General features: G+C 43.6%; 1 protein-coding gene across 7 annotated transcripts in view; it reads right to left on the bottom strand.

The window, feature by feature from the left end:
- PPP3CC (protein phosphatase 3 catalytic subunit gamma) overlaps nt 1–22,138 on the bottom strand; it is a 52,109-nt gene extending 29,971 nt beyond the window's left edge. For 2 of the 7 annotated variants that reach the window (XM_037886167.2, XM_037886170.2), the window contains exons 1-3: nt 21,853–22,091; nt 1,711–1,908; nt 1,286–1,410 (exon numbers count right to left, since the gene is read on the bottom strand). In XM_037886167.2, the coding sequence (XP_037742095.1) occupies nt 1,286–1,410; nt 1,711–1,908; nt 21,853–21,904 (375 nt within the window). In that variant the 5' untranslated portion in view covers nt 21,905–22,091. Of the gene's footprint in view, nt 1–1,285; nt 1,411–1,710; nt 1,909–19,141; nt 19,209–21,852 lie in introns of those variants that run through there. The other 5 variants (XM_037886171.2, XM_037886169.2, XM_043536536.1 and 2 more) reach the window with 4 other exon arrangements.
- Nucleotides 22,139–24,366: the final 2,228 nt, after the last annotated feature.

Raw genomic sequence — 24,366 nt, 5'->3', positions numbered from 1 at the left:
AACTGCTCAGTGTCTCACCTTGGCTTAAAGTCAATATGTAGGAGCCCAGAAGTATTAGGATGAAAGGAGGCCAGGCAGCTGCCAAAACACAGTCAGTCAGTGGTACCCCACTAAATACCCTTCAAAGAACTATTTACACTACATACCCTTATTGCTGCCTTTTGTAGTCCCCGACTTATATTTTAACTGATCTCTGCAAACAAATATTCTGCTTGAGTTCCAATAGGTCAGGTCTTCATTACCTTTGTTCTCATATCTGACATTAACTGACATTGCTATGCAGCATCTTATTCTATTGCCTTTAGAAGCAAGACCCACAAGCCCTGGCATCATTAGTTTGGCCATCTTAAGTCCTCTGATAGTCTCAAATGTCACTTGTTATACTGTGTCTGTACCTAGAATAAGCACTTCTTTAGTAGTCAACTCCACTTTCATGCAAAGTGAGATAGCACCCCTGAGGGTCTGTGGCATTTACTGGTAACTCTTCCACATGGAGACAAGTCACAACCACCTCCTGACGTGAGAACTATGTGCTTGTTCAGTTACCAGGAACCATTCAGAGAGCTAGTAGCTAACTGTTACTGATCAAAGTCAATTAAATCTGTCCTTTAAGACCAACAATTCGCAACTTTGCCTAGCTGCAATACCACATGATCAGTGGATGGAGTCACAAAATCCTGGTGTGATGACTGACATTACACTGACAAAGCATGTAGCTACAACATAGTTAGGTATGTAGTTAGAGGACGCTCTACTGTGATTATTGTGTGGCTCATTCGGGCCAATGTTCTGGGTGAAATTCCACCCTCTAACTCCAGCCTTTTACATTCATGCAACATTGAATACTTTAGGGACTAATGGGTAGATAGTATCTCTTCTTCCTCTGCTATGAAACTCACTGCTTCCTTGTGTGTGATGGGCGATATGAGGAGTGCACCTGTGATCAACTCTCCCTCTTGCTCTGCTCACAATCAGACAGACAGCCACATGTGAAATTAAAGCTACAGACTCAGAATCAAGAGTTTAGACATTAACCCTTCCACAGTTGTTTTCCTGTCTCTACATATTGAGGGCACAACTTTCAACTTGCCTCAAAAATAATGTCCCATTGGTTAATAAAACTTCTCTAATAAATCACACTGCAAGTAGAGGACCTATAAGCAACGTGCCTTCCTCTTATGCAGAAGCATGCTAGAACCTAAAAATGGTGTAAGAGATAAATATTTGTTCGGCTTAGTTCAGACTTTAACATCGTAATCCCCAAAGGCACAGGTTTATATGTCACCTCTATACTGAAGTAGCCTCTGTCCACGTAGTCTCCCAGGAAGAGGTAGCGGGTGTTATTGGGTGATCCTCCAACTTCAAACAACTTCATCAGGTCAAAGAATTGCCCATGAATGTCACCACACACTAAGGGGGGTGAAGGAGAGCAAAAAAGGAAATTACATGCTGAGAAGAGAAAGATCATGGCAGCAACAGGGAGCATGGCTTCATTTTGACCTAAGCTACTGTGGCATTATATCCAGCTTCTGTGAAAACTTTACCTATGCTACCAAAATGCTCCCTCTTCTGGGAGTAAAGGCAATTTTAAAACCCCACTGCCTGAAAAATGATGGAAAGAACACGCAGCAGCAGATCTGCTATTTTTGGCAGCTTGCAATTCTAGACAGCCTTTATCTGTGACTTCAGCTTCAGAAAGCTCTCTCTGACCTGTGATTGGAGCCTCTACTTCAATCATTGTCTTCTCATGCCTCAGAATGGCAGCCCCATCATTGATTATCTTCAATGCTGCATCCTCTTCTAGCCGCCCTTCCTTCACCAAATGGCTTTTCAAGACATCAAGCCTGGGCTTTCCATCCTCAAACACTTCCTTCAGTGTGAGCCGTTGCGTGGGAGGAAATGGGACAGCTAGAAAACAGAAGCAAAGAGATTAGCAATGTGTCTCTTTAAAGGGATTCATACTCACATTTCAGCATTAGACTTCCGTCCAGCGCTCAGACATGAACAGTCACAAGCATCTGTTTCAATACACATTTGTCTTCTCAAAAACAACAATATCAAAGTTATGCTTCCAACCCAACTAACAGGCAGCCTCACATTAGAAATCACCATATACAGCCATGCAAAATGTTATCTGTGTACCTGGGGCAGGTGAAAGGGGTGCAAAACTACAGTAGATGTGGGAACTAAAGTGTTTCCTGACTTTAGTGAGGGAAACCACTACCATAACACTGTTTTAGAAGGGATGGGTTATGGGTGCAAATATTGTATACCAGTAGAATAACTAACCAAATGTACTTGTTTGTAGAGGACAGCAATCAAGTGTTGGTTATCTAGAGCTTAGGGGATGACCGTTAGTGCTTGCAGCTTAACCTGCATAGCTTATCAGGAAGTTGCTTTCACCACTACAACACCTTGCACTTTATTCAGTATATGCAAAAATTAAGTGTGACTCATACAGGCTCAGCTCAGGGTACCACTTGGCTAGTCATGATGATACCCTGTATTCATTTATTGTACATATTCTAAGGCACCCATCACTTCAATATCTAAGCATACCTTTGAGATGCACTGCTTAACTTTTACCACGTTAAAGAAGGTGACACGTCAAAAGCCACTACACTTTCATGAAACAGAACTGTGTTATTTGTTAGAGGCTTCCAGCAGAAGGGAAGGATTTGAAATTTGGAAGAAAAATTTCTAATGATTTGTTAGAGGTGTCAAATTAAGGTTCCCATCTGCCATCTCTCAGGCCAGGATAAATTAAAAATAATAAAACACAAGTGACTCTTGCATAGTATTTCAAGGACACAGTGTTTCTATTTCTGAAAAATTAGCTCCAGAAACACTGAATGCTGTGGGTGTTCTCAAAACAGCAAGAAAGGGAGACTAAAGGTAAAATCCAGTCATGCAGATGTAAACGTGTCCCCCAACTAAAGATGGTGACAACATACAACTTAACTTGCTTGTAGCTCTTTGCCTCTCTTATCACAAAGATGTCGTGTAGAGATGATCATGGGTCCTGCTTCCATTTCCTTTTAGAAACATCTTAAATAACCATGTATCTTTTCAACCATCTAGCTTCAGCTTTTCTCCTACAGCCCCCATCACTGCAGTATCTAAATGCTCAAGATAAAGCATTACAAGTAAAAAGAAAAGGAGGACTTGTAGCACCTTAGAGACTAACCAATTTATTTGAACATAAGCTTTCGTGAGCTACAGCATCTGATGAAGTGAGCTGTAGCTCACGAAAGCTTATGTTCAAATAAATTGGTTAGTCTCTAAGGTGCCACAAGTCCTCCTTTTCTTTTTGCGAATACAGACTAACACAGCTGCTACTCTGAAACCCGTCGTCATTACTAGTAAAACGCTCCATAGGGAACAATTCTGCATTGGGAAGAAGAGGCTAGGGTACAGCTATATTAGGAGGAATTCTGCTTCTAGGGATTCCCCTGGGGCACTGCACACCACTACGAGCATAAATTGACAGGAAAAACCCCTTATCTGGCCAGGGAAAATTCCTGTGGTGCAGGTACTGTTTATGCAGATCCCCTATCAGCTGTGACACAGGCCATAGTGCACATCTCTGTGGAGATTGTGATTAGCACTGCTGTCCCTAAGCTGTTGGGACTGCCCTTGGAACTGCCTAGAATCCCGAGGGCACAAAAGTGGCTTAAAGACACCTTAGTCACTCCCACCCCTGGGTGTGCCTGCATCCCCAAGTGTCACAGCACACAATCCCAACCGTGACTAGGTAAGGTACCAGGTCTTTCCCATCTCCAACTTCAATGTTATGACCATGTGCTGGGAAAATGGATTTGCTCTTAACTCTAAACCAGATGCAACACAAAACTATTACTGAAATACAAATGAAGTTGATGTGCCTAGCAATCATCAATGAAAGAGGTTCAATATGCCAAACTGCTGAATTTATAGGCACGGTAAAGTTGCTTATCAAACAATACAGTGACTAACAGGAATGTAACTGATCTCTCTTAACTGCAAATACAGTAGCTCCTTAGGGCTTGTCTCCACCTATGACGGAAATGGAGATAAACCCTAAGGAGTGAAGATCGGCTAGACTGCAGACCGCTCTCCCATCGACTCCGGTACTCCACCGGAAAGAGAAGAGTAAGGGGAGTCGACGGGCTAGCATCTCCCGTCAACACAGCATAGTGTGGACCCCGCAAACTTGAGTTACGCTACTAACGTAAGTCAAATTGTGTAGCTTAGATCGACTTTCCCCCATAGTGTAGACACGCCCTTAGTTTGGAACCCAGGGGCAGAGAGAAAGACAGCAAGTCTACACCAGAGGGTAGGTCTACACTGCAATTAAAATCCTGCTGTTGGCCTCTGCCAGCTGACTCCGGCTAAGGCGCTGTCTAATTGCAGAGTAGATGTTTGGGCTGAGGCCAGAGCCAAGGCTCTGGGACCCTTAGCCTTTAGAGCCCTGCAAGCCTGAATCAGCTGGCATGGGCCAGCCAAGGGTGTATAACTGCAGTGCAGGCATATGCAGAGAGTGTCTTAGAAGCCGAACATTATTTTCCAAATAACTTGGAATGTAGGACAGAAGCAGAACAAGATTGGATGTAATGAAAGGAGACCCAGTCCAGCACTCTGTGACTGGAATAATGTGACAACTTTATTCACTGAAAGTTGTCAGAAAGAAATTGCAGGATTTGGCAGCTGGGTAGGGTTGGAAGCAGGGGAAGGAAAGAAGGAGAGGGACACTAATGAGTGCAGTACAAATCTGTGTACAGCACCCAGCACACTAGGGCCTCATCCTGATTGAGGCTTTCAGGCACTACTGTAACTAATCATATTAAAAGTTAATTCTTGTATGGAACTCAGCAGTCGTCCTGCCACCTGCTAGCTCCGCCTTATGGCAGGCTCATAGAATTTGAGAGTCAAATGACTCATAAGGGAGTGAAGAAAATTCAAGGTAAATCAGGAATTATTTTATGGAGCCAATATACCACTGACGGGTTTGGTCACAGAGATCCCCTTGGGACTGTCACCTGATGTGCTCAAATACCTCTGAGCCCGTTTTCCCTGCTAGTTTGGGGCTCTAAAACCCTGCCTTGTTGAGCCAGACATGCTAGCCTGCTGCAACACAGACCCAGGGTCTGGACCATGCCCCCAAAGCTGCAGACTAACTAAAAACAGCTCAGGAGGTTACTTGTCTCCAGCACCCAGACACCCAGCTCCCAATAGGATCCAAACCCCAAATAAATCCATTTCACTCTGTATAAAGCTTGTACACGGTAAATTCGTAAATTGTTCACCCTCTGTATCACCGAGAGAGAGATATGAACAGCTGTTTGCTCCCCCAGGGATTAATCACTTACTCGGGGTTTATTAATAAACAAAAGTGATTTTATTAAGTATAAAAAGTAGGATTTAAATGGTTTCAAGTAATAACAGCCAGAACAAAGTAAGTCACAAAGCAAAATAAACAAAACATGCAAGTCTAAGCCTAATACATTAAGAAACTGATTACAGGTAATATCTCACCCTCAAAGATGTTCCAATAAGCTTCTTCCACAGACTAGACTCCTTCCTAGTCTGGGCCCAATCCTTTCCCCTGGTACAGTCTGTGTTAGATCCAGCAGACCTCTCAAGTGGTAAGCAGGGGTTGTCTCATGACTGGCAGCCCTTTTTGTCTTGCTCCACCTCCTTTTATAGCTTAGGCACAAGGCGGGAATCTTGTCTGTGCTTGTTCCCACCCCCACCTCATCAGTGGAAAAGTACAAGGATTAAGATGGATTCCAGTATCATGTGATATGGTCACATATCACTGTTAAGACCCCTAGTCTCCATTCTTCCTAGGTTGGGCCACGAGTACACAGGGAAGGCGTGCAGGTAACTAAACCATTTACAACCGTCGTAGTCAATGGGAGCCATCAAGATTCTAAATGACCATTAATGGCCCACACTTTGCATAATTACAATAGGACCTGAGAGTTATATTTCATATTTCTAGCTTCAGACACAAGACTGATACATGCACACGAATAGAAGGAATATATTCAGTAGGTTATAACCTTTTTTATGATACCTTACAAGAGACCTGTTGCATAAAGCATATTCCAGTTACATCATATTCACACTCAAACATATTTCCATAAAACATATGGAGTGCAACGTCACAACCACGTCATTGCTTTCTCAAGTCTTAAAGATGGCCAGTAACTCTAACATCACCCTAAGCATTTAAAGCACTTAAGAAAAAGTCAGACCACAGAATTTAGGATAGCATGTTTAATGAAAAGGGTATGTGACCACAGAAGAGGCAGTGACCATCCACAATTCAGAAACAATCCAGGAAAAACTTCTGGCAAATTCTGCCTTGCCATTTCCCAGTAGTCTTAATTAGTAGAGTCTTATGTAAGATAAAATGAGGATTATTCGAGCCAATACATTGATGTGAGCAGCCAAGAACTTTTATGTAAGTTTCACCGCTAGCTTTATGTGATTGTTAACTCCCAGATGGAATCAGATATATACGATCAACTTATTTTCTGCTCCGCCAATTTGTCCACCACTCTGCAGTGACCCTAGAGGAATGGGTGCTGCATACATACACCAAGGAGGAGAATCTGTGCCAATTATTACTGCTTCTCCTACTGTATATGGGAATATACTCCTCACTTCACTTCCCACAGACCAAGCCAAAAACAGTGTTCTCTGTTCTTTAAGCCAGTACTGTAAAAAGGTGCTGGAACAGTAGTTAAGCATGTTGTGATACCTGGAGAGGACCCAATATGCCAAAGTCCACAAGGAGGACAGATGGAAAATCCTCCCAACCAGACAGAGAGGTCAAAATCTGAGGCTCTAACCAAAACAAAACCCAACCAATATTATTAAGCAATGATTATGTCTCCTGCACACAGTAAGTGATAAGGATGAGCACTTAAGTAATTAGTGTTACCAAAGCAAATAATCCTGTTAGCCAGCATAACTTGAATAAAGGCTTTAATCAACTCACTGCAAGTAATTATTCCACGTACTAATTTTCACCATTATAGATTTTGCCCTCATTTGCACTCAACCCCATTGAAATGGTCGATACTGTAAGAAGGTGCTGCGGAGGAAGTTTCTTTACAGTACTACCTTTAGTTAGCATAGGGTACAGGCTGCACCATCTAGTGGTTAGATCAAGAGATCGGAAGCTGCACAATCCCTGGCTCTGCCATCGTCTCACACCATGGGGCTATACATTTCTCTCTGGACCTCATTCTCCCCCATCTGTAAAAGGTGTAAATACTTACCTACCTCACAGGGGGATGAGAAGGATAGTTACAGACTGTCAAAGTAATCTGAAGATGAAGAGTACTAAATTGATCCGACACGAGGCTCCCAAGACACTGCCCATAAATACTAAGTTTAAGAAAGTTCAAAGAGGGTGGAAGGTGCACATAATATTGAACTTCTCATGATCATTCACTAAGATCCTCGTGCCCGCTCCTTTTGTTTACCATCATGTCCTGTGTCAAATCTAATTTAGACGACAAAATCCTTGTGGCAGGGACATACGATTTTGCAAAGCACCATACACACCTAGTATAATGAGTAATAGATTAGAATTCCTGGTTAGCAAAACAGCACACATTTTATACCACATGCCATGCAAAGACAAAGAGACACGATGGCATGTGAACTTTGAGGTGTAAACATCCATGATCTAAAATGGATTAAGGGGTCAGTTGTGTTTCAAGGAGTTCAGTAAAAGTAAGAGGATAGCAATATCCTTAGCACACTGCAGTGCAAGAATGGATGTTTGGTGAAATTAACATGCTCTATATTTACAAGTCCAGGTGTACACACCAACTGTAGGTATTCTTAGCCTGCAAACTAAGAGGCTGAATATGGCAAAAGGTTATTTACAGAATGACAGTCTGACAAAAAGCCACTTCTCTGAAACACTGCAAAACCAGATATCAGGCAGCTCAAGTGTGGAACCCACTCACCCACAAAAAGTCACTCTGCCACTGCCAAATCTCCATGCCCTTTAAGTAGAAGGCCTGCACCTTTTCTACATTACAGCTTAAAATATTCATAAGATGGTTACAGCTGCACTAATGCTACACATCTATTAAACATGGTAATAGTCTTCTTGAGCATAGACTGGGTTAGGCAATGCAATCCAGAGCATAGTTTTATAACACTGTAGTCAATGTGTTCAGAAAAAAGATGCTTATCACCCATCAAAGAAATCATGGTAACAAGCATTAAACAAGATCAGAGTTAAGTAATCCACACCTTCAAAAAGATCAGACCCATGCCATGAAAACGGAAACACAAAAGCTCTATTACTACCATTACTCGGACAATTGTACAAAACAACAACCAATACTCATTACTGAAAAAGGAATAAGAAGCATTTGCCTAAAATGATGATTGGTACAGACTAATTTGTTCCCAAGCCCTCCATTAATGGTTCTGATGGACAGAACCAGACAGAGAAGACAGATTTTAGTTTCAAACCATCCAAGACTTCCAGTCAAAAGCAGCAGCTCAGGATTAAAATGACAGAGTATTGCTCAGTAGTGAACATCAGAGAGATTACGCTGCAAGTCCTGAACCCAATACGGGAGCATACCTGAAAAGTCATTCACTGCAATGGGCTCCTTCTCCTGTCTGCTTCTAGTCAGATGAGTGGAGGAATTACAGCTGGTTAGTTCAACAGATGGCTAAAAGCCGCGGGGGGGGGGGGGGGGGGGGGGGGGGGGGGGGGGGGGAGGAGGGGGGGAAAAAGGCATTTCAAGCATTCTGAAAGAACAGCTAACACAGTTCTGACAAGAACCATACCCTTTCAGATAGTCTTTCACCTTGGTACAAGTCACAGTGGATTTTGGCGAGACTGTCCTTTCTACACTCATACAAAAGTTAACTTGAAAGAGTCTCCTTTAATAGATTTAGGTAATAGATAGTACGTAAATCTATTTAAAGGAGACTCTAATAGCTTCCAAACATTTCATGCTTTCTACCACTTTGCAACTAGACATCTAAAAAGTTTGACAATCAGCTAAAAGTCTGACAATTCATGACAACAGCTGTCCTCTGCTGTAACAGGTGATCTAATTATTGCCAAGATCAAACCCAGATGCTCAAGGTAGGAACATTCACAATAAAAATGCTGTACTGGATTCAGTTCTGTAAAACCTTTTAAAGGGTTACAAGAAACTGTCTCCTGTGTTAAATTATGAATAGCATGCATGTCAGGTCTCTGGCATTTTCTATTCCAAAATATTGCAATGCTGTATTTCCTGAGATCTTCTCTTTTGTCCACTTGTAACTCAACATTCTTCTACTCAACAGAGCTGATTGCATATTTTTAGGGTTCAGACTATTACTTCACAGTCAATTGGCTCAATCTGAACAAATCCACCTGGTTCAGTGATGAAAGGTAACCAGTGTGCCATCCTGTGTCCACAGAAGGCTAAAGTTTCAGCAATGCGCAAAGCTGTAACAGTAATTAACAGGGAACAAATACTTGGATGGCAAGCAACGGATGACATCTTTATACAGCCACAGCAATATTCTAGTCAATCTGTGTCACTATTTCTCTTTATTCCATGGCACCATAACAAGATCCTCCTTCAGCCTGTGTTACGCTGCAAACTTCCGTCACCCCACACATGCAGAATTTACTCTTTTATAGCACCCTTCATCCCAAGACCTTAGAGCATTTTAGAAACAGCTCAAACCAAGTACACAACTGAGAGATAGGAAATGAACAGACATAGTGAAGTTAAACTGCAAGGGGAATGACAGGTAGGCAGCATGTAATCCCTCCAGATGGAATTTGGGCAGACCTCTTGGGGTGACATCTCGAAGACACATGAAAAGAGTGCTATGGAATTTTTAACAAGCCATCAGTATCTCTGTTTTATACCCCAGCTAACAGCAGCACCAGCAGTTCCTAGGTGCTAGAATACAAATAAATAATAGATTGTCCTCAGCAATATGCTGGGGCATTGGGCCCATACTGACTCAGAAGGAAGAATACCACATATTAAATCTTCAACACAAGCTTCCTGCAGCACCGTGGACCAACCCAACCCTGCGTCACCTGCGAGATCTGACAGAACCATGATGCAAAGGTTAAAGGTGGACATTTGGGGGGAGGGAACAGGAGAGAGAAATCATATTTAAAAGTAGAGGCTGTAAAGTGGAAGAGACCGAGCATGAAACTGTCTTTACAACCAGAGCTGTAAACATTAATGGCAGGCAGAGGCTTCTCAATATTTTTAAAAAAGACCAGGCCTGTCCTATGGATAACTGCTACAGGTGTACAGTCTAAACAGGAAACCAAGTTAGGTTTCTTACCTTTTCCCCAGACTGACTCCTCAGAGGGGTTGAACCCAGGCTGACCCTTAACATTTAAGTAAACTCATCAAATTCAAACCTGCTGTTAGTTCCCCAATATATTTATAGCTAGAATTAAATTTTCCATTGAATAATCTTTACTTCTTGAAATGATCATCTGCACAAATCTCAGGTCACCCCAGGATCTCTTCATTCCTAGAGCCCCATTTTGAGCTATGTGATGTTCCCTCGCACTAAACTGAAGTTAAGCGTCTGCAGGAACAGATCTGTTTCATCCTAACTTTCTGAAGCATGGACCAACCCAGACAAATAATCTTTGCCATTATTCAGTTTAAAGCAACTCTGGCACAAGGAGGGATATTGATGAGCCACAGCAGAATTACCACTTCAGCTAAATAAGCACCATGGAAACTAAATAATCACAACATGAAGCAAACAACAGCTCCTCTAACCTGTTACCCACCCCAGAATATAACTTGCTCCATTAATGTTTGATCCTATTAATCCAAACTCAATTCATGTCTTAGGCAGGCCACTTAATAAAATGAGCATCTACCTCACAGGGATGTCACGATCACTATGTAAATACTTATTATTACACCACTTTATTGCTCTTTGTTCCTCTCTAACCACCTAAACTTTTGCAGATTATCGTATTTCCCTTGTAAATCGTCATTTTCCTTTTCTGGTATGAATATGGTGCCTGAATCTCAGAACATCCACAAATCCAACTGAACTGGACAAGAGCTACAAGTTCTCAGCACCTCGGAAGTCAGGCCAATCGTCATCACGTGGGTATTTACTGTTGCAGACAGCCAAGGTCCCCATGACAGTCCCTGGATTCACTTTCAATGTCCCTATTAACGTAGATATGCTGAATTTCAGACTCTGGATATCTTACCCTCCTTCCCTGTTTTTACAGAATACTTCATTTTTTAATGAATAGTGACTACCTCAAATAGACTAGGAGTGTTTAAGCACCTGATTTCCGAGGGGTGATTTTAGGGCTCGCTAAAAATTTTGATCGAATATGAAACCGGTCTAAGACAGCTGTATCTTCTGAATGAAAATTAATCCTTTATATGGAACAGATTCAGAAAGCTTACCCTACCCTTCATACTGAACCAGATCATTTCTTCTGAAATTAGGATAAAAACAGCTGCCTATAAAAAAAATCCTAAACAATCTACACAATATTTAAAAAAATCATTCATACTAAAGTTGAACAATTTTTTCCATGGGGGAAGAGGGAAACACAGTAAGTCATCACAATACTAGATTCAAATCACCCTGAGATATACCACTGAATTGAAATGCTCCCTTTAGACATCAGAACCTGAAGTCTCACCACTACATCGCTTATCAACTGCATTCCAGTTAGGGAGCAATGCTCAACCTTTGAGGCCAAGTTCACCTTTCTGTTCCAACAGCCTAACAGAATTTGGCCCTCTATGTCTATTTATAAGTCACATGCATCTAATTCCAATAATCAAGTTACACTTTAATGTTTCAACATGCAAATAGACATAATAAAGTATGTGCCAAGAGTGTAATCACTTTTAAAGCTCCTTTTGAAAGTGTACCCCACAGCCCTTCCCACCCTGCGGAGGGACCTACTGGTAAATACAAGGAGGTTAGAAAATAAAAGCCAACTAAATCTGAGTCCACAAGAACAGTCTGGAAGCAACATACAACACAGCCTAACCTTCCAGCTACTGCTCCGAGGCCAGGTCTACAACTAGTAACTTCTGCTGGCACATCATTGTCAGTTAGGGGTGAGATTCTCCCCCACTCCCCCCCCCCCCCAACTATATTTTTATTTTGGCAAATGCCCTCAAGCAGATGCAATTAAGTGCTTTAGCCAAGATAAACTGCATCTACACTGGGAGCATTTGTTGGTATAGTTATGCTGGGAAAACTTTTCCAATGCAGACTAAGTCTAAGACAGTGCAGAACTCTGCCATTTCTCACCTCTCCATTTAATGGCATTCGTTATAAGACTCTCTGCACACACAGAGGGGGCATGTTGCTCCCGTTTTCCCTAGCATCTGTAGAGAGAGGACTATGGTTTCACAAGAGTGCCGTGAGATTTGAAATAGGAGTACTAATTAAAACAGAGGCAACTTAAGACTGCTGCTATGTATCAGCCACCCAACTCATAGCAAGAAGAGCAGCTACAAAACTTTCATTATGTAAATTAACTCTTCATGCATGGATTCATTTCCTGCCAATGGGATTTCCCTGCAAACCAAGCTCAACATCTTGGCTGCAGCTGAGACCCAAATTCATGACACATGTCTTCTGGGAAGACCAGTAGTGTTAGCCTTCTAGCTGCAGAAGCCCTGTTTTACTTCAGTTTTTGCAAGACAGTCATGAAAATTTACCCACTGGAACACTAAATCTATTCGCCCACCTTTCCCATTGATGATTAAGACACCAATATTCTACTTGCCTGGGAAAGCTGAATTTAGTTTTAAAGTGTCTGCACTGCTATGCAACAGTTCCAGCTCCTAATGAGCCAAAGCTGAATGACTGATCTGCTGTCTTTGGTTTGTCTTGGATTTTAAGCTTATTGGGGCAGGGACCATGACTTACTCTGTTCTGACTCAGTACTCTGATGGCTCAGTAACATAAGGAACCTGAACTGCAATCTCAAACTGCTAGATGCCATAGAGAAAGGAGAGCAGTAAGCCCTGAAAAATCTTTGAGACACTGAAGCTCTACAGACTTTTCAGCAGTTAAAAATACACATATTACTATGAAACAATCACTCAACAGTATGCCACCCAGCATCAGATTTGTCATTTTCCTTTCATCAGCTCCATCAGATTGGATGATTTCCTCAGCTGACTTGAGAGGGTCATCACTAAGCTTGGAGGGAAGAAAAAAAAAAAAAAAAAGCATGAGGTCCCCAGCAAACAGCTGCAGCTACTTAAAAAAAGTGAGCTAACCAAAGGAGACCAGAGGGGATTCCTAGATGTCAGCAGACAGGGAAATTCACCACCTGTTTTCACAAGGTTAGCAAGCTGACAGCTAGTCCACTAATAGATTATTAATACAAAAACAGTAGGGTCTTTGTATCAAAGACAAATTCCCCACCTGCTGGTAAATGTAAATCTGACGTTACCAGCGGCATGGGGGGGAGGGGGTAGAGGCGGTTGAGGGGTTGGCTCTAGTTTTAAACCTACTTTAAGTGAACGTGATTTTGCACATAGTGTACTTTTAAGATCAGACTCAAGCCAGCTCTGTAGGCATAAGCTGACCTGTTCCATATGGGAAACCTAAGCAAAGTAACGTCCACAAACACTTTCATAAGATTCCACTGCTAACTGTGACACAGGCAGGCAGAGCCCAGCCAGCAGGCCTTAGACCAAAGTGTTGCATTATACTGAGCAAGAGACAATCACTACCAGTAGCAAAGATTTCAATTACTTGCATTATCCACTGCAGAAAAGTTACCAAGTCACACGGTGTAATCGTGGATGACTCAATTTCTCTGCCTTCCAATACTCATCACATGGCTGAATGCTTCAGCGTAAGCTCTGTTTACACTGGGATCAGTTCTGGTTACAAACAGATTCTAAATCACCGTACAACGTCTTTACTCCACTGTTCCCGGTCATCTGCACCCAGACAATGTCTTGCAATCACTGTGATAGTTTGTAGGAAAGATGTTGCAATATATGGTATTATAAAACCTAACCCTCCAGTCCCAAAGAGCCTATATTAGAGCTCAATTGGAGCAGTTCACCTCCAAGCAACTTATAAAGCGAAGCAGGAGCAAACCCCCTTTATAAAATCACCTAAATTCAATCACCATTTTAAGAGGAGTTATTCCACCCCATTGTAACATATCAAAAGATTCTTATACAAGTCTGTAAGAAAATCACAGGCTGTGATTTTGTTGTAGAAACAGAAACTTTTAAACACACATCACATCTTCTTGTAGTTCCCACAAATTTGATTAGCACTGCGATCACATGCACCAGGTTGCAATACCACTCACTCAAATTTGGTCTGGCCTGCTCTCCGTCATGCCATCCGCTCACAGGGTTCCAGAGCCACTCACTCAGAGTTGGCCCAGCTGCCCCTCTGTCATGACGGGAGGTGGCCAGGCCAACTGAGTGAATGGCACTGCACCTGGCACACTCAAATTTGGCCCTGCACCAAAGCCACAGCTTTAGCAAACCGTGGCAACAACTTTTGAACCAAAAAAATCATGACTTTCTTACAGCCTTACTCATAAATCAATTATAAAACCTGGTAAGTGCCATAAAATTAATCCTACAGGTATGAACATGGGTAAAAAGTGAAATCACTTTACAGTAATCATACAAAGAAACCTACAACTATCACCAGAATGAACATTCTTCTTCATATCTTTATTATTGGCCACGCTCTAGGAAATCTTCAGGTTACAAATTTGAGCACTGCAATTTTATAAGATGAATTATCTTGCTACTGGTTTTAAAGCCATTTTATGCCTGATCACCATCCCTCGCCTGCTTATGAAATGGAAAGCCTTTTGTAGCTAGCTATGGGAGCTAACACTGCATCTATCTCACCTGGTCCTGCTCAGCTGGGGGTGGGGGCAGAGGGGCAAAATGTAAGTCTGAGAAACCATCATCATTGCTCTTGCAGAAGCCAGAAGGTATTTATCACCACCCCCACCCTCAAAAAAATTAACAGTGTAGAGATGGATTTAGATTTCTGGATCTCACATAAATAAAATCTAGGAGTCTCACGTAAGTAACATACCCAGGCTCCCAGCTGGAAGAGGTCATATTACTCAATACACTCACCTCCACCTCTGCTACTAATGGCAACATAGCAAGAATCTATTATAGCTTCAGAGCTGGAGGTGCTGCTGCGAGAGAAGCCAGAGAGACTTCCTCTTCAGAGATTGGAGTCAGGAGTGCAGTCTAGATAGCACAACACTACCACTCCCTGCAAATTAAGTCTTTTAAAAGAGCAGAACAGGATTTCATTCTCCTATCCCTCCTGGGGTCTGCCACATCAATGTGGACTTTCCTCATGTATCCCATTTCCAACCCCCAACCTCCCAACTCTGTTTTTCATCCTGTCAGCCCATCAGCCTTTTAGTCAGAGACTGACCTCTCTGTGGAGCCCACCAATACCAATCAAACAGAAATCATTCTGTTCTCCATAAGCTTTCATTGTACTCCTGACCCAGGACTCCAACCCAGCTCAGTATTGCAGGCCAAGAGACCAGTCTTGAAGAAGGGCTTTACAGCTGAGTTTTATATATTAACACTGCTGCTTTCGCATAGCCCGCTCCCTTGCTTCAAACTGCTTAATAACGTCTAAACCCATTAACACACTGTACAGCTAGTAAACATACCCGGCATCGCAAGGCAATCCGTACAGAAGCGTAAGGGACTGAACAGGAGATGCCTGAAAACCAATAAAGAGTCATCAGAGATAAACTCAGTCAATTACTGGTCTACAAGCTAATATCTTGAGATTAATGTGTGGCTCTACCTCCACTGGGACTCCAGGATTTACCTAAATAGCTCTGCTCATCACAAACAGGCCAGCCTTCGTTACTATTTTAAGCCGGCACCCTGCCCTACTTCCTGCAGACTCAATTCCTAAGCAAGCAGCCTTCCTTCATTTTCTAGCCATAAAACCAGTTAAACACTGAAAATGATATTACAGCTAGGAGTGGTAGATTCGAGTCATGTCTTTTTTGTTTTATTAAATGAAAAATGCTAAGCATTTTAATTTCATCAAGATACCTGGCTGATTTGAACTCATTTGTTCTGACTGCTAGAGAACTGGGCTTCTGAGCAGCAGGTTCAGACCTTAATATGAAGAACAGAGTTTTAACCTTTCACAGAAGAATATCCAGATAGTAGGAATAGAGAAAAATCACATTATATACAGAAGATTCACCCATTAACAGCAACTCTCGCCACTTACACATGGCATTCTCCCCCTCCTTTCCACCTTGTTGCACCATTCCGGCACTTCATATGTGGTTCTCCAAAGGAATACAAACGCACCTCAATATTTTATATTTTCACAAAGCCTCATCAATGATTTCTAATGATTTTATACCTTTGCTACCCTATTTTAGGCTTTGGTAGCAGCCTAGACACCTCTGCTAAAATGCAGATAAATCAGAGGACAGCATAATGACGAGAGAGCAGTCATATTTTTAGCTACCAAGACCCAGTTTAGAGCACTTGCTCAAGCCAGGTTCATATTATAAAGGTTGATAGACACATGAACTGGTGGTCCCACTTCTAATATACAGGACTGAGCAGGAGACACTTAATCCCAGATGCACATTATAGTTTAATCTTTCACTCTTCCATAAGGTATTAGAGTGCCACGGTCTGCAATGCATTTGATTTCTGTTGCACTTTTGGATGTATCATCACATGATCTGATAGCGTTAGCATGAATTCTGCAGCAGACAATTCAAGCCCAGGCTGCAAGCTGTTCCATCTCAAACCACATCAAATTAAGACCACCTGAGCTAAGAAGTGTCTTTGGGGCAGAAAAGATCAGTCAATAATTAAGGAATATTCAGTGAGATCTCCAGATTTCTATAGCCCTTAATGGTATAGCCAGATCTATGCTCAAGATCTTGAGCCTTGTCCAGATGAGTACTTGCGCTGTGACACCACCTGGCTTTTAGGGATCCCACTGATGTGTCTTAAGTCAGCTGGCACTGGCACTTTTAGCATGGTGCTCCCAAGATTTGAGAAAGCTCCCCTCGTCCCCCGAACAAGTTTGCACCCTTTGTCCTTACTTTTAACCACTACCTACAGCAGGCTTTCCCCCACCTCCCAAGTGTTTCATAAATTCATTCTCATTAGACAAGATAAACCAATTAAGTTGGTTTATCTTGTCTAATCTCACAAAAGAAAACATTAAATATTATGGCAGCTATTATGAAGACCCTCACACATATATTTATTTCTTTTAGTAAAGATTTCCCTCATATTAAGGTCCATCTCTGTGCCTCCTTATAAGATTCCCATTCCCAGTGTATGCCGTTTTAGGCTAGTATTTGATATTTTTATCCACGTGTTGCGTTATGAAATAGCTGTACAGCATCTGTGAGTACCTCAGATAGTGGAGAAATATATTCAACTTCAAAATAAGAACACTGTACGTTAACAAGGTATATATTTTAAAACCACAACTTTTTACGAAGTGCAAGGCCTCAGAACAGTTTTGACCTAGCATGGTAAAGCAGCGAATTTTCTAGCTCCATCTCGATTCACTTTGACGCAATCTGAAGGAACCCCTTCAAAGCCACAGAAAAGCAGAATATACCAAATTAGAATCAACCCTACAGCTCTCACTCAGTGGTAAAGCTCTCATGGAAATCATTGGGAGTTTTGCCCGAATATGGACTGCATAATCAGACCCCATCTTTCTAAAAATAACAGCTGCCCTATACTAAGAGTTGCCCATGCCACAACTGATATATGGTACGTGGCCTGCACAAAAAGAGCAAGATGAACCATCTTTTGTGCATTTATATTCCACTCAAAAACTATGCCTCATCTGAGCTGAACAAGCATACTGTTAAGACATCACCTTGACCAGCACACAGTGTCTTCCATTCCCATAAATACTGACATCTCCAAGTTTTGGCTACCTCCTATTAGGAGTCCTTCTTTCCTAGACTTGCTATTTACTCTCTTGGCTAACTCCTCAATGGCATGCTGCCATAGGTCTTGAGATCTAACTCACGTTTGGAAAATCCAAACCAAGAACTAGACTCCTGAAACAAGAAAGGAAACACTGTTTTATCTTGAGAACTAAAAGTTCTTATGATAAATTTGTTGGGTGAATTGTCAGAGCAGCAGCTCAAGCACTAGCAAAGAAAAGCTGAGGGCTTTTAAACTCACCCCCTCTTATGCTGTTCCCTTAATACAAATAAGCTGGGTATGCAGCTATGAGACTGACAAAGTTTAAGTGTTTGTGAGAGAGGAGCACACAGGGAGTTCTGAAAGATGATAAACTATCTTAACCCGAAAAAACAATTCTTGTTTGTGGGAGATGTCTATCAATGTGGTCTCGACCAAAGCAGGAACTGCTAAATGCTAATCCCAGCATTAGCTATCATTCACAGCATGGCCTTAAGAAAGTCACTTTATTTCTTAAGGGCTTCAGTTTGCCCAGCTGTAAAACAGTGAATATGCTTCCTTATTTCACAGAAGGGTTGCAAATTAGCGGCTACCCAGCAGCACTATATAAGTGTTAAGTATTACATTATAAAGCTATTACGCGGATTACTGAGAAACATGAAACGGTGGTTGTAGCCAAAAGAGAAAATACTAGATTTTAGCAATTCAGTTCCTCATAGCGATTAGTCAAGATCCCAACACACTGACATAACTTGGTGACTTTTTTTCAGGAAGAAGTAAAGATGAGGCTCTCGTTTCTTTGCCTTGATCTGGCCAAGTGTTGAAATAACAATATCAGGTTTTTTTAAGAATTCTTCATAAAGACAAATGTAAATATAGCTCAGTAGTCGAGCTGCTCTCTCCAGTCCACTCGAGTCATCAGGACATAACTTTTAGTTAAGATAAAAAAATCAGGATCCCCACTGCAGACAGCTACTCTCACTGTCACCACTACTTTCCAGACTATTTATTTTACACCCAAGGGTGATAGTTTATCCTTCATGTACAATGAAATAGAACCTTTACCGTACAATAGACGTGTCTGAAGGCCTATTTTTACAAGTTACTTCTTTGTAGATCAATGCCCTGTTTACTCAGAGGAGAGGTGTACAGCATTATTCCCTGACACCATGCTTCACCTCTGTCCTCGATGATCCACCAATAGGTGTGAGAAGGGAGGTCAGCCTCCATGGTCCACCCAGTTCTTAACGACAGGTTTCAGAGTGGCAGCCGTGTTAGTCTGTATCAGCAAAAAGAACAGGAGTACTTGTGGCACCTTAGAGACTAACAAATTTATCTGAGCATAAGCTTTCGTGGGCTATAGCCCACTTCATCAGATGCACAGAATGGAACATAGAGTAAGAAGATATATATACATACAGAGAACATGAAAAGGTGGAAGTTGGTATGGCAACTTCATGTTCTCTGTATGTATATATATCTTCTTACTCTATGTTCCATTCTATGCCTCTGATGGAGTGGGCTGCAGACCACGAAAGCTTATGCTCAAATAAATTTGTTAGTCTCTAAGGTGCCACAAGTCCTCCTTTTCTTTTTACCAATTCTTAACCTCACTGCTGAGACTGCTAATAAGGGGACTGAATAGAAATTTCATTTGCAGTCCCATTTCAGAGGGTTTACATCTAACTAAAGTATCACATTCCACCATTCTGAAGTTTTGTTGCATTTCATAGGCTTTTGATCTATGCCAGGCCTTTTTAGTAAAAAAAAAAAAAAATATATGCAAAACTATACGTATCTTAATAGCTGAGTGATTTTGCTTCAAGTAATGTCTTGACAGCTTCCACTGAGACCTACTTCTGGCCATGTCGAAACTATTAACAATGTTTGAAGATTAAGATGTTTGGTTAAAACAGACATCACTTGGTTATGTGCCGAGCTGCTTAATAGCGATATCTCATGAACCAGAAATACAAGGGGGCCTAACACAGGACTGAAAAACTGAGCTGCTTTAAAATAATAGGTATAAGACAAACTTGAGGAACTACAATGTTTCCACTTGCTTATGACTGAACATAATTAAGGCTAATGTTTTCACAGTCCTTTGGAAATGTAAGTTCTTAAGATAAACATTATTAAAATCTGTAACAGAACAGGAGAAACTTTTTCAGTGCAGGAATTGAACAAAATTAGCTCTGATTTCTCTTTAGGTTTAACATGTGAATACGTTTTACAACCACCTTTTAATAAGTGCAATGCAACCACCTTTTAATAATTTTTTTTTTTAAAGATGGATGAAATTCCTCCCAAGGCATCCAAAGCCAGTCCAAATCACAGCACTCTAGCTATAGGGCAGCCTCCTTATGAGACTATCCCCCATGCTTCACTACATACTGTCAGCATGCATTTGTGTAGTGAATGATCATATGGTCTCCCTTTAAGCTCCAGTGAATAACTCACTACATAGCTCCACCTGGCTGAGGACTAATTATCAAAGGCCATTCCCAAACTCTGGCTTTCTAGATATCGCACTGCTGTCTAGACCCAAAGGTACTCTCTCTACTGAATGTATTCAATCTAGTGCATCCACAATGTACACATCGTTGTTAATAGGATTTCCCAGAAATGAGTCCAAAGGCTCAGCTACAATGTAAGCTAACACTGTGTTAATATACAAGAGAGCTGAATTGACATTACCCTCTCATTTCTAGCAGCAATATTAAACTAAAATCACAAAAAAGACCAAATGTTAAACAACTAACCAACTCACAGGAACCTCAGGGTCCTGGCTGTCACCCTGTTTCACTTTGTCTATGTATCAAGCAGCAGCTATTAACATCTGAACAGGTAAAAATTAATTTGGGCCCAGGTTAGAGTAGTAGGTAGAAGTGACAGTGTAAGCACCTAAATGGTCAGCAGAGGCTCCATACATGTGAAATTTGACATATTTCTGTCCATATCTCAGTCCCTGTAACAGGATGGGTTCAGGGTAGCATGACTGAATATAACAATTTAAGATGCCCAAGTGAGCAGCTGTTGTAACGGTGCAATTGTATAGCAGTGACGGCTGCTGAGCAAAAATTTAAACAAATCAAACATATAAAATAGATGTTCTCCAATACGTGGGTATGAAAGATGGCATTAGATTAATTAGGGCAGCTAAATCTACATTGTACAAGCTTCCAACTAATCCAGGAACTTCTCGATTAACATTTTGCCCTCCTCTCTATTAACCGCTTCCAACATCATCAGCTCTTTTAAAATAGCATCAAGGAGGTGAGGTGCTCAGCCCAGGGCAGCATGCACCAAGCACAGCATGTCAAAGCAGAAGGACTTCAGGAAGACACTCAGCCGCAGGCACAAAACGAGGTGCCTTGCACATCAGGGGCTGGTGAGGGCAAGGGCAAATCTCCACCTTTCTTGGAGCCCAAAGCACATCAGCACTGGCCAGGGCTCGTCTCCGTGAAGCTGAGTGCCCAGACTGGGAATGGGCAAGTGGGGTCGCCCACGTGCCCACAGCGCCCCACCTGCGGGGGGAAGGGGGGCGCAACCCCCAACTCCCTGACCTCGCACCCCTCCTTTACCTGTGAAGAGCGAGCTCAACAGGAAAGCCAGCTCCCCACCCTGCACCGCTCACCCGCCTGCTCCCTGCAGGCAGGGCCCCCCCAGCCCCCGCACGCACACTCGGGGGCCCCTCCCCAAGCGCAGTAACCCCCCCCCCCCCGCCGCCGCCTCTCACGGTGCCCAGCCCAACCGCCCCAGCCTCCCCCTACGGGCCCAGACCGCGGGAACCCCCAGGCCCCTCCCCTCGGCAGCCACAGCGCGGCAGCCCCATCGCCCCAGAACTGGGGGGGGGGCCGCCCCGCCCGGCCGCGCCCCGGCCCCTCACCCTTCACGATGCGCTCGGTCGTGGGCAGCTTGTTGTGGCCGCGCCCGGTCATGGTGCCGCCTCCCCGCGTCGGCTCCCGGACCGCCCCTCCCCGCGCGGCCTCCCCCGGGGAGCCGGGACTCCGACGGCGGCTGAGCAGGCCCCGCTGCTGGCGGCGGCGCAGGGATCCGGATCCGCTCGGCGTCCGGGCGGCGGCGGCTCCTCCCGAGCTCTTCTTCTCCCCACCCCGTCCCCGAGCCTACGCCGTTAGCGCGCAGGCGCCGCCCTGCCTCCGCCTCCCCAGCAGAGAGCGCGCAGGCGCCAACCCCCTCATGTCCCCTCGTGCGCAGGCGCCACCTCCCGTCCCTGTGCTCCTCTGCGCGCATGCCCCCCACTGGTGTTCCTCCCCAGTTCCCCACCCCCCCGCCCGGCCCTTGCCCGGCGCACGCGCACTGCCCCGCCCGCGCTGACGCTCTCCCGCAGGCGCCTTTCGGAACGGCCCGCCTCGGAGGGCACGTGACCAAGCTGCGGGGAACCCTTTCCTCCCCCCCCCCCCATCTTGCCTGACCAGTGTTGCTAGGTGACGAGGGTCCGGCCCTGCTTGCGGCCTGCGGCGGGAGCCAGGCGGCCTGAGCCCAGGGCTAAGGGTCGCCTCGCAGAGCCTGACTCAGCTCCTGGACCGCAGCGCTCGTGCCCCCTGCGGGAGACCCAGGGTCGCCCTCGCTGCCCCCTTGGGAAGAGGGGGCTGGTGCTGCCCGCTCTGAGGGCAGAGCTGCAGGGGCCCCCTCCACCCCTTAACCCAGCATCCTCTTATCGCAGAAGGGACCGCCTAAGGGGAAAGGCCTCCTACCCAACGGGGGCAGAGGCCCAAAGCATGGCCCAGACCACAGGATTTTGCATCCTGCAGGAAAGCATGGCAGGGTCGTGAGAGGACACTCCCTATCCTCTCCTCCCCCCACCCCGCCCCCCAGCTTTGTGCAGTAGTTTTCCTTTGATGACGTGTAGGGATTGCGATGCACAGAGGACACTGCCTCCACCACTCTGCCCAACCACCAACCTACATGCTAACGCACATTGCCTCGCAGCCACCCTAGAAATAACAGGCTGCAGGGCACTCAGCCATCATCCCTAGCCCCACGGCTCAAGCTAGCCCTTCAAAAGGCAAAAGGAGACATCACGCACTCAGAACACAGGGCTCCATTAATCGGACACACACGCTCTTCAGAGGGTATGCATTTAACAAGACAAGAATATTAGGCTCACCTTTAGACAGGAAAAAAGGGAATTGCAAGTACTCCTATACAGGCAGAGTAATTGAATGAGACTGACAAATTTAGAGATAATGGATAGGCAGCAGTGACTGAAACCAGAAGCGTGAGAATTACTGGTAAACAGGTACCCATCTTTAGAGAAAACTGTTTAAATGAGCCATTTTTAAAATTGGGGAAAAGTCATTTTAAATTAGCAGAGAAGAGGGGTTAACTGTAGCAAAAATTGCAAAAGTTTCTGGGATTTCAACTGAGCCAATAGTCTGAGGTGCTGACAGAAAAAATAAATAAAAAGAGGTACTTGTGTAGCCATGATTTTAAAACATCAAGAAGCTCTGGTCTATGCCCAACATAGCCACGTTAATCCTGAAGAAACCTTACTGATCAACGGTCTGGATGAGCATGCTTGATTTCTCACCTCAAACACTGCGTTAGGAGGACAGCAGTAAGTCACATTTGTCCCAAATTTATTGTTCAGTGTTATGTATTGTAAGGGCAGCCAGGAGGGTTCAAGGTTTGTTTGTTTAAACCTGGTGGGAAACAGTTGTTTTTGAAAGCAATAAAAAATTTATTTAAACAAAAGTGGTTACAACCAGGCTACTGCAGTTTTGGGCTAAGCGTACAAGAGCCTGGAACGTGACATTGAGTCAAAACTGACTATGCTCATTTTAAAAAATAAAGAAAGCAGCAAGAATGACACAGGCACCTCTGGCCCAGACTCGCTTCATGTGAACTAGAGTGAAATCCACAAGGCATCCCCAGGCCCCTCTAGGGGACTCTAAAATCGTAACAGGCAATTGGCTTGCTGCATGCACAAAGACAGCATTTTGAATGGACATATCGTTTTAAGAAGGTGAACACAGAAAGTGAAAGTGTGAGAAAGGGGCATCACAAACCAAAGTATCCAACCGATCAAATGATGCGTGAGTGGGCATCAATGCCATCTTCTGTTTAAAACGCAGCACTGCACTTAAAGCCACCATCCGCCCAGGCTGGGTAATCAGAAGTTATAGATGGAAAAGTCATATTACATCATCCAATGCAGCCCAGCCTTCTAATGTAGGATCGCTCCCTCCAGGCCACCCTTAAGTCCCGCGCCCCCTAGTCTAGTTTTAAACATCTGAAGTAATGAAGCTTCAGTCTCTTCCCTAGGGAGACTATTCTGCAACCTAAACAGATCTCACCGCAGGGAAGTTCTTTAATATTCAGGCTATATAGTGCCTTTAAATCAGAATTCAATACTGCACAGAGCACACTTGCAATTCTC

This window comes from Chelonia mydas, chromosome 26, assembly GCF_015237465.2.
Source record: "Chelonia mydas isolate rCheMyd1 chromosome 26, rCheMyd1.pri.v2, whole genome shotgun sequence".
Classification (NCBI taxonomy): Eukaryota; Metazoa; Chordata; order Testudines; family Cheloniidae; genus Chelonia; species Chelonia mydas.
The sequence above is the reverse complement of the archived record's forward strand: the minus strand, read 5'-3'. Positions and strand labels throughout refer to the sequence as shown.